The sequence below is a fragment of the Nomascus leucogenys genome, chromosome 23 (assembly GCF_006542625.1).
Source record: "Nomascus leucogenys isolate Asia chromosome 23, Asia_NLE_v1, whole genome shotgun sequence".
Lineage (NCBI taxonomy): Eukaryota > Metazoa > Chordata > Mammalia > Primates > Hylobatidae > Nomascus > Nomascus leucogenys.
The window spans coordinates 18,507,680-18,519,499 of NC_044403.1; the positions used below are offsets into that span (position 1 = coordinate 18,507,680).

General features: G+C 39.0%; 1 protein-coding gene across 1 annotated transcript in view; it reads right to left on the bottom strand.

Annotated features, from left to right (window-relative positions):
• PTPRO (protein tyrosine phosphatase receptor type O) overlaps positions 1-11,609 on the bottom strand; it is a 254,642-nt gene extending 243,033 nt beyond the window's left edge. The window contains exon 1 of the mRNA XM_030804533.1: positions 11,202-11,609. Within this exon, the coding sequence (XP_030660393.1) occupies positions 11,202-11,276 (75 nt within the window). The 5' untranslated portion in view covers positions 11,277-11,609. The remainder of the gene's footprint in view (positions 1-11,201) is intronic.
• Between the last annotated feature and the right edge of the window lie 211 nt (positions 11,610-11,820).

Consider the following 11,820-nt stretch of genomic DNA (forward strand, 5'->3'; position numbering starts at 1 on the left):
ATTTTTACATTTTAAAAACTGAAAAAAATTTTTTATAAGTAAGTAAATTACAGACACAGTCAATGAATAAGATGGAGAATAAATGATCAGAAAAGCTATGTTTTTACTTCATTACACAAGGGAACCTATTTATGACTTGGGCACCCATCATTTGTCCTCAGTGGTTTACTCTAACCTGATAAAGAGAAAAAAAAGTGTCAAGAACATTTTTCTTGATGTCTAAATGAGCTCATTTTCACCTGTGGTAATAAAACCTCTGTTCCCTCCACCAGAGCAAAATGGCATCTCCAGGTCATCCTCCACCCTGATGCCACTGCCTCCCCAGCCCGACTCAGCAGCGCTTGCCTGATACTCTCCCTCCTAGCTCAACTCACTGTGCAGCTTCTCTACTCCCTGTGCTTGCACACCTGCATCCTGCTCTTCCTCTGTCCCGAGTCTGTCCCATACCTTCCCTTTGACCTCCCTCACTCCATTTATTTATTCAACACTCATTCGTTCACTCATTCAACAAATGTTCACTGGACATTACCATAGGCCAGGGACTCTTCTAGGAGCTGAGGATACAACAGTGAACACAATGGACAAAGTCCTTGCTGTCATGAAACCTATAAATATTCCAATAGAGGAGCTAAGTTATCATAAAATATACAATGTAATGTCATGTAGTGAATGATACATTCTCTGAAGAAAAAGCAGCTTAGGTAAGAGTGGTAAAATGTTAGAGTGATAGGGATGATTTTTAGACAGGCTGTTCAGAAAGACATGCTGAATAAAAACGTTTTTTGAGCAGAGATTGGAATAATATAAAATCTGCATGTATAGAATGCTTACTATGTGCCATGCATTTTTCTCACACTAGCATTCCCAACTCTTTACCATGGTTCATCATGGAACACCCTTAGGAAGAATAAAAACTGTCTTCTACTCAATTTGTTATTGGGGCTATAAAAAAGAAAAAAATGGCAATAGGCAGAAAACTCAGGCTGGTGTAAATAGCTTAAAGTTGTGTGATGGAGGATGAGGACAGAACAGTGAGATGACAAGCTTCTCACATTTTATCTTTATAAGCCATCAGGTCTGTTGGCAAAGCAGTTATTCATAACATGCATGAGAGCAAAAGCAGTTCCTATACAGTGCTCTACTAAAGTCAAACCGAGATGGAAGTAACATGTGAAGGCTACAGCCAGAAGTAGTTAATCTCAAGACCAAACCAAATCAACAAAACAACAAAACTGTTGTCTAAAGGTGGAGCGGCTACTTTACAGCTGTTGGTAATGTCAGCATTTATGATTAATTAGCAGTGATATTAGAGACAATATCTAAGCACCAGCTTAGATTTTGAACTAGATGGTCTTTGAAAAAATATGGCTTTATGATTCAATGATATATACTGAACAAAGTTGATTGGTCTGTTAAGCTATATATTAAGATAATTACATTGGAAAATGATGTTAAAATGTATGTTTCATTTTTTGATTCAAAACTCAAAGAAATATTTTACATGTACAATTACTGAAGCCAGAGTTAGTACAATCCATGAAGTAAGGAAGATATCTATGTATTTTCCTTCAAAAGCATTTTCCTCAACATCAGTGTTTTATAAGAAAGTTGGGATGATTGCTTTCCAAGCAAATTCTCCTGATCCTGAGATTTAAATTACAGTTGATCTTGCTACTATGTTTTCTTTATCCTTAAGGTTACATTTATCATTTCTTAAACAAAGGAAAGATAAAGCATCTAGCATATGAGCATAAATATTGTTTCTTAGAGCATATTCATTATTCTCCTGAGGTCAGAAGTTCAAGACCAACATGGTGAAATTCCGTCTCTACTAAAAATACAAAAAACTAGCTGAGCATGCTGGTGAATGTCTGTAATCCCAGCCACTTGGGAGGCTGAGGCAGGAGAATCGCTTGAACCTGGAAGGCAGAGGTTGCAGTGAGCCTAGATCATGTCACTGCATTCCAGCCTTGGTGGCAGAGCAAGACTCTGTCTAAAAAAAAAAGAAAAGAAAAGAAAAAGAAAAAAAAAAGAGGATACTATAATCAAACAAGTTTGCAAATGTTATACACCATATTTCTCCTGTGGAAGATACAATACGTGTTAACATATTAAAAGTTCTAAGAAATTCTGGCACACAAAAACAAGTTAATACTAGTTTAAACAAAGTTGAACTAATAATTTCCTAAATTCATGTCACCACAAAGGTATTCATTTTTAATAACATTCAATACAAGAGTATTGCCAGCCTCTCCAATGTACTGGGGAGCACATTTTGGGAAATGCTGCTCTGTACACATTTTTATTGCCCTACCTCTTTGACTTTGCTTTGCCTATTTTTACTATTTTTCTCTTCAGTTTATTGTTGTACATAACATTAATTGAGTGCTTACTGTATTCTAGGCACTGTTCCCAGTACTTTATGGTCATTTTCCCATTTATTCCTGACAATAATTCTAAGACATATGTATAAGAGATGAACAAAAGGGAATCCAGAGAGGTGAAATAACTTTCCCAACATCCTACTGCCGGTAAATAGCATAGTGGAGAATTGATATGGACTTCAGGTCTCTCTGATCTCACCTGGCACCTATCCTCTCATCAGATAAGGGGCTGCTTTTTGATTCTTCAATTCCCAGAAGCATTTATACCTCCCAGTTTCCACAGAGTCCAATCGTCTATCTATTTCCTAATATAAAGATATTTTCCAGACCTTAGCTTATAGCACCTCTCTGTTGCATTAGATGCTGTGTGCCAAGTCCTCCACTTGAAATTTCCTAGATCTTGGGTTTCCTTGATTTTGCTTTCCTTCTGTACCTCTCTGGCTGTGCCTTCAGCTTCTCAGATTCCTTATCTGCCTGACGTTAACAATCGGTGCCTCTCAAGACCCTCTTCCAGCCCACTGCCCTTCTCTCCCTTTCTCTCTGCTAGGGGATCCCATTCACATCTCCAGGCCTTCCATCTCCTCTACCCTTCAGGCTAATATCAAGTACCTGTTTTTGTTTGTTTCTTCAAACTCAAAGGTCTACCACTAAACCTACCATGTCTTATATCAGTCAGGGTCCCAGCAGGACACTCAAAAAGAAAATCCCAGAGAATGAAATGAAGGGATGGATTAGCCAAAGGGATCAAGGTTTGGAGCAGAAATAATGTGTTAAGCATGGAGAAAACCTACTTAGGGTCTAGAAGCAGGGAGAAGCTATTGTTCTCAAGGGATAAGGACAGAGAACTGTTTCAGGAATTTGGCCAGAACATCAGCCTTGTAAGAAGGGCTGACTATAGAATTGGAAGAGAGAATGAAACCACTGCCTAATGGGGGCTGGCCAGGGTGGAGGCTAGGAGAATAAATGATTTGATTTCTTCCTCCTTCTAGCAGTAATCTTTGGCTAGTGCCTTCCATTGGCCAAACTCACTAGGAGCCAAAGGGCAAGGGAACAGGAAGAAATGGTCCACAGAGGGAAGCTTCCTGGCACTGGGCACAGTGGAGAGGTGAGTTGATCTCAAGAGTAGACTATCCAGCACAGTTGATCTCAAGAGTAGACTATCTAGCACACATGCTATCTTGAGACCGCCACTCTTCCAGGCAAGAGGGTTGGTTACCAAGAAATTACCCTACATCTTGCTCTCTCCAATTTCCAACATCTAATCAGTCTTGCCAATGTAGCTATTTTTCAACATTGCCACTCTTTCACTGTCTGTCACCCTAATGCCAATGTTTGTCATCTCTTAATTGGATAATTACAACAACCTGCTACTAGTTTAATTCTTCCAGGCTTGCTCTACCTTTGGGATAGCCTTTCTTGCAGGCAAAGAGCTCTATCCGAAATGCAACTCTTATCTCACTAATGCCTTGATTAAACCCTTCGATAAGGCCTCTTCCCCTAGAGAATACAGAGATCCTACTTTCTGGCTCAGCATGTAGAAGTCTCCCTGATCTGGCTCCTGTGGCTTCATTGCCTTTGATATATATCTGCATTTTCCTAAACTCTGCCATGCTTTTCACAACACTGGGCCTTTGCTCATGCAGTTTTCTCTGCCTATGTGTGTTTATATTTAAACCTAACTCATACCTATGCTTCAGGACTCAGCTCAGGAATCATCTTAAAAGAAATCATTTCCCAAACCACTAAATAGTTAAGTGTCTCTCCTCCAGCAGCCCACATTTTCCTCCTTAAAACAAAACACCATATTCTAATGACCATCATCTGTGTCCATGTTCCCATTATGCCACTGCCAGGGACTCAACTGAGTATTATCTACTTTTGTACCTATAATATCTAGTAAAATTCCTGGCACATATTAGATGCTTAATGGATGTTTGATTAACTAAATGGAATTGGGCAGTGAGTCTTTATTCTGGAATACAAAAGACAGTATTGAAAAAGAAAAGGAGCTTCTCAATCTTTCCATTTTGGCATTGGGGAAAGATTTGTCAGCCAAAAAATGTTTATAGGATGCTCTTTCAAGGAAACTAAAAGACAAGGAGAGGTTAATTATAATTAATGCCAGCATCCAAAAGCAGGAATACTAGAGTTTATCAAAATAGAATATTGATTCAGAAAGTAAGTACAGGGAGGTGGGAATCAGACTTCAGAAAGGACGGAAGACACAAAAGGCACTGAAAATTCTTTTGAATTCTCTGACATCTGGTTTGTACATGCCAATCACAAATTCCTATGGGTGGAACCAACAGAATCACAAGACACGAATCAGCACAGCAGGCTCATGATTGGTCTCTGATATGGGTTAAAGGTAGAGAGAACCAGGGTCAGAAATTCCTCTGCACTTAATTTGGTCAATGGCGGGTAATAATGAAGGAACACTATTGAGGGCATGGTAGAGTCATATGACGCCTTTCCTCACCCGTTATATAAATCACTGATATTAAAAACTTAGTGGGCAGAAAGAGGAAAATAAAACAAATAAAACAAAGAGGAAATAAAACAAAAATAAAACAACTGTTCTCAGTTATCTGAAAACAGTAAAATGAAATAGCACAAAAAAGGGAAACATTCATCATTTAAATCTCATATAGATTACTATTAATATAATTCTGATCTTGCACCACTACTTGTAGATAAATTGCATTCCTATTCTTTTAATTTGCTAGTAAATGTACCAAAAATCACATTAAAAAAAGGTTTATTTAGTTTAAATTTTCATTAAGATAGAAATAGTTTTGTTAGAAAAATGAACAGTGCAGCATTCCTATTTATAAAGACTTAAAAACCAAATAGATAGAGTATTTGATAAGAAAATACATTTATTTGCATATAAATAGAATTGCAGTGTATTTGTTTTCATCAAATGTTCTTCATTTCATTCTCTAATTTTCCCTATATTCATTTTCTTACAGAAATTACCATTCATACTCATAATTTGCAATACCACTCTCAAGCTTGAAGTCCTATTTTCATTTCTGATTCTCTGTTTCTGAAATACTTTTCCAAGCATATATCACTTTTCTCCCTTTCATCTCAATTTCCTGAAAAAAAGGAGAGAAAAAAACCTTTTATCAAGAAATCCCTGCAACCTTGTTTCAAACATCTTCTGTTGTTTGGTGGTTTTAAAATATTCAGAAGAAAAAGGAGCTAGCCTTTAAGTAACTAGAATGTCTAAGGAAAGAAGAAATCTTTCATTGAGGAATTAAATGCTGAAAGAGTTGCGAATGCTTTTCTGGCACAAGGATAAGATATGATCCTACTCATAGAAATAAATTCAAAGGCACAATATGCAGAGGAAAAAAAAATCTAGGGATCGGTGTTCTGAAGACCTAGAACAAGCTTGGAAAAGGGAAACATTAGGAGTAATCGGTGATAACAGATTACATGAGAGGTGTTTAATTAAGGAGATTATTCACATATACTTTTTTCTTTTTTTCTTTTTTTTTGAGACGAGTTTCACTCTTGTCGCCCAGGCTGGAGTGCAATGGTGTGATCTTTGCTCACTGCAACCTCCGCCTTCCGGGTTCAAGCGATTCTCCTGCCTCAGCCTCCCGAGTAACTGGGATTACAGTGCCTGCCACCACGCCTGGCTATTTTTTGTATTTTTAGTAGAGACGGGGTTTCACCATGTTTGCCAGGCTGGTATCGAATTGCTGACCTCAGGTGATCCACTGGCTTCAGGCTCCCAAAGTGCTGGGATTACAGGCATGAGCCACCTCTTATTGGCTGATAGAAACCCATGGGACTTGCTGGAGTCAGTAGCACCAGGAGAGAAGGAACCCACTCAAACTCATCCCAGTCCATTCACACTCTTGCTCACTTTACTTGGGCCACATTAACCTTGTTTGGGTTCCTCAAATCAATGATACCAGTGCACAAAAAAACTTACATACTTATTTAAGCAAAAAGAGCTGATATAATGGGTATTTAAGATGACTATAGAAGAGTTCTGTAAGAAATTGGGTTATAAGACCTTGGATTAAACACTACCATAGGTATAACCAAGACCAGGGTGTAGAAAAGACTTCATCTCTTAAGGGTGATGTCTGACAAAACATTAGGAGGATTTCTACTAGGAACGCAGAAATCTTGGTCAGTTCTGGTTGGTTGTGGTCATAGGGGAGTGGTGATGTGGAAGAGGAGGCAAAAATATTACCTGTATAACTGGGTACTAGCTGAAATTGTAGGTCACCCATAGAGGTTAAAAAAATCAATTTCCCCTAGTATGTCATTTGCTACTTTTTAATTAATAACATTAAACAGAGGTGAGGAAACATTAATGAATAAATGAGCAACTGAGAATATTAAATTTTAGGGAAAAATAGCACATTGATATTTTAATTTATGGTATTAATAAGATTCTACTATAAGTGATTGGTAAAATTTTTACTATTTGAATGTAATGAGTGCATTGTAGTCATGATTATTTAATTCCCATAATGATAATTTTCCTATATTTTCCTTAAAGATGTGTTCACAAGTCAATATTATATTTCATAATTCTCAGTCAGAGCTTTTAAATAATGCAGAAAATTTAAATCTGTTTATTAACCTTCTATTAAATTCCTAACACCACATACTAGCACCATGGAAGATAAAAATATTACAATAGACATTACTTTATTTCAAAAATATTTACAACATATTTGGAGTAATTAAATGAAAACATTAAGTGCTTTACAGTAAAGCTCATCATTGCACTGGGATATGTTTCTGAAACACTGGAACTGTGTACGGAGAGGCATTAAATTAGGGGGAAAATGAGAACTTGTGGTCATTGTTGTTAAGCCTTCTATTGTGCCACGCTGCTACCAATTACAATGTTGTATTTAGGTGCATCAACTGTATCTGACATCAAACATTCTTTTACAACCCCTCAAGCCTTAAGTTAGAATTATATTTATAAGGTTCAGGAGTAAATCTGCTTATAAGTTTAAATACCTTTAAGTTGGATATTTAGATAATAGAAATAGTGTTACATTTTAAAATAAAGTAAAACTCAAATTGTTTTTAATCAGTTATCCACATAAATGTGCATTTTCTTTTGGGCCAAAATGAGGCAGAGGTGTAATGTAAATTTTCCATTCCTTCATACAACAATAGTCTCTCACAAAACAAAGAACAAAAGCAAACATATGTTCACAGTGGGAAGGATTATTACTCGATCATCTGTAGGAGCATGGCCCAGGGAGCTTTTGCTAAACTACTGGGGATGTCACATGTAAAAAGATTTCTCCAAAAGGTTGGCAATATGATTTATTAAAGGAGTCAGATGACATGGGAGTTAAGGGCAGCAAACTTCATTGTGATGGAAAGGATCTAAGCTGCTCCAGCAAAATGAAAGGATTATGGTCCACCTGCCAACACTGTGCAATTTGTGGATGAAACCTCAACCACAAAAAGTGAAACTTCTTTGTGTGTGTGTAAGGGGTTGGGAGGGGAGACATAGGAAAGGAGAGAAAGGCAGACAGACCGTGGAAAACAGATATTTCCCCTGGATAAGAGTAGAATGGCCAGTATCATAACACTCATGTATTATAGAATTAAATATAAACCTGTTTTAGAAAATACAGTATTAAGACTCTTTTTAAATTTGATATTCTTCGATGATATCTCTGGTAAAAGCAGAAATAGAAATAGAAGGGGTTAAAAAAGAAGGACACATGCCAAGCCCTTGAGTTTAGGAATATATTCCAGCTGACTACTAAAAAGCATTTCAGGGAAGGCCAACTTCAAATTCCTATGATGTCATATTCCACAATTTGCACCTTAGTAGACAAAGTACTTATACTGAGTAAACTGATACAGGAAGACATTTTCTAGGAGGGCTTTAGTAAAGATAGGACAAGTGTCGGAAGTTACATTTCTTTCACTGAGAATTATGGGAAGACGCACAACAGCGAGGCTCGCCAGATAAATACCTCCCTTGCATTCATCCATAGAAGACTTAGAAATTAGTAGCCTTCAATTTAATAGCAGAGTTCCATTTTTTTCTTCTATTTTATATACGCCATCAATATTGATATAAAAATAAAAATTTTCATAACCAACATTGTGTTTAGGCAAGATAAATTATGCAGATATTAGCTTCATAATGTGCAGTGAATGATTTAGACAGTCTGAGATGCCCGATTATATGTGCTCATCACTGCTCCATGGATAAGGAATGATGGCACAAAGGCCTTCATGGCCAGTCACATTTCGTCTCCCTCAATGGAACTGGTTATAGCCATTCATACACATTCAAACTTTCCTACTTTTCCACCACTGACATCCAGCTGCTTATTTTTGAGTTGTGGAAAATGTAAAGCTATAAATTAAGCCTCATACTTGAATTTCTCTGTCTTATATTCCTTCAAGATTTTCACTCTTATATAAAGGATACACATATGGAGTAGTGAAAAATGTATTAACTATAGTGAAAACTGTGGAAATTATTTTGGCAAGGGAGAGTTGAGAGTATGTTTTATTTCTGACTCGGCACACGTGTAACATTTTGGATTTTATTATTGAGACACGGTTAGCAGTTTGGTATTTAATAATGAATTTTTTCTCATCCTCCAGTCACCACCTGCTTGAGTAGATCTATTTTACTGGCACTTAATCAGGACCTTTAATTCAAAAGTATCTCCAAATTATAAAGAGATTATACCATGTGCCCAATGCACCATGTAATATACTATCCCCTAAATGTAAGACATTACACTATGTGCCCAATTTACCACTTTGAACAACTCTTGTCAACTGCAACAAAATAGGATTAAATGAAATAACATATGTAAAATACCTAAAAACCCGGCACATAGACGATATTTAATATATACAGTTTTTTCTTCTTTTCTCTCATATATTTTATATTCAGGTGACAAAAATATTACATTCACATAAAATAAAGGACAATGGTTTTTCTTACAAAATTATGTGTCCCATTACAATAATTATTATTTAAATGGCAAACTTTGCCAATGTATTTACTATGGAAGCAGTTTGCCATAATTTACATTTACCTGCAATGTTCAGGAATATACCTATTATGTGAAGCAGGCTGGACCTCTATGACAATCACTAACATTTTCATTACACCATCACTAACTGCATTTTCTCATTCCAATATCGAGTTTTAAGTCAAACAATGGCCACATTTATTTTATTTTAATTGCAAAACCTTACCCCCACTCCCAACCAAGTCATTCTCTTATTTCTGGAATTATCTCATTATGAATAACTCAAGCAAAAACCTGCAGCTGTGCTAAACATTAGGTTTGGATCACATGTCATACATGTAACTCTTAGCTGTTGCTCGGTAAAATGCGTAGTGACTTGGTTTCTCATTTTTGGTTGATGACAATTATTGCATAGGTAAAATAGTTGTGACAGTTTGATAAATAGTTAGAAAATGACTAATAGACAACCTAATAAGTCTAATGCATTTGTGATGTGTACAAAAGAACAACCTCCTATAGTAAAAGCATATAACTGAGCTTATTATTTACCATATTTTAAAATTAATAATTATTGATAACTTAACAAAAAATATAAAAACATATGAAATATAATTTAGGGTCTTACTTAGGCATTCTGTTGCTGTTTCCCCTGAAATTTTTTTTCTATTTTTCATTAAGATAAATGAAAGTATGGAGTATTTAAAATTAATGCTATTCTTAATCCATTGGTCCTGTTCCACTATACTCTTTTCAGGCATTCATAATTAATGATGCATATAAGCAAGAAGTGATTCTATAATAAGAAAACCTTTGGATCCATTAACCTGCCATCCATTTCTAGGGTAGGTATCACTGTGGTCCTGAAAGGATAGCTCCGAGTCACCTGTCGACATTCTTGAGTTTGCTTTGCGGAAAGGGGAAAAGACTAACGACAGAACTAAAGTAGATCCACTGAAGACATGAGTGATAGACAATCACTTCAGAATTTCACATCGCCGTCCAAGAAAACATCTAGCTGACATTTCTTCAAAAAAATTTACGTACAGTATAGTTGTCAAACTGATTTTTCAAAAGCAACTCCTTTGCTTTTCATTTTTCTCAGAGTAAAACCTCAGGGTAGCACATTCCAAAGAAGACAGGAAAAAGTTAATTATTATATACTTTTCCACCATTAAATCTAGGGGTAGTATCATCTATATAGTGGAGAAAGCCTAGAGACTTTTTAAAAGGAATTCTAAAGATGTTGATAGGAGTTGGGGAGAGGAATCCTTCCCAAGCTCTACCTGACACTCCTTATTCAAAGAAAATTCTGCCCTAACGTAGCCCTGGCAGTCCATTTGTGGCCAGGGAGCTCAGTCCCCCTCCATTCCCCAGTGTATAATTCCAGCAGTAAGGAAAATTAAGACAAAGGAGCCACACATTCTGTGCGAGGGAGGGCGGAAAGGTTAAGCAGCGTTGGGGTGCAGAGGAAACCAGAAAAGAAAGTGACCTCATTTTGCCTGAGAAAGCACGATCCAACAAGCCCACCTTTGATGTGGATTTCAGCAGCGATAAAAGAGCACAAAGGGCGAAAGCCAGAGGGAGCAAACTTCCCTTATTCTTTCCCCGCCCCCCTACCTCTCAAGACCACCAGGAACACGCACACGCATGGACAACAAAGCGCGCGCCCAGGCTGCACGGGCTGCACGGCAGGCGCTTCCCGCGGCTGGGCCATCGTGCCCTGGGGCGCGCCGCTCCCCACGGCAGAGCGAGGGCGCCGGAGCGCGGCTGCCGCCCGGACTGCTGGGAAGGAGGGGTGGAGGAGCTCCCCTACCTTGAACAGCACAAAGAGGCAGAGCAGAGGCAGGAGGCGGCGGCCGCCGTGTATCCCCGTGGGCAGGTGCCCCATCGCTGCGCGGACGCGGACTCGGGGGCACGGCTGCGCTAGCGGACGCCCCCGGCGGCGGCTCACAATGGCGAACTGGGGCTGCAGCCTCAGACCCTGTGCGCCGAGGTTGCTCCTGGCGAGCGCATGCTGCCTTTTCAGTCCCCCTGCGCCTGCTCCCTTTCCTCCTCTGCGCCCGGGGTCCTCCAAGAACGTGCCAGGCGCTGCTGTTCTTTAATGACTGAGGATGGAGAGGGTGGGGATTGGAGTGGGCGAGGCTCCGCCGCCGCCACCACCGAGGCTGCCGCCGGAGGAGGCGCGGGGTCCGCGTGGTGAGCGAGAGGCGGGGACCCCGCGCCCAGCCCGCCGTGGTCCTCTGGCAGCAGGGACACTGTCACTCTGGCTGCCGACCCATAAAATGACAGCGGCCTCCCAACCCTCCACCAGGGTCGGCCTGCTGCCTGCTACTGCTGGACAGCCCCCATTGCAGACTCCGCCTCAACCCGGGTCTCAGGAGTTCTGAGGGGTTTCCCTGACCCCTCTTGAGCAATCCAGGCGCCAGATCCCA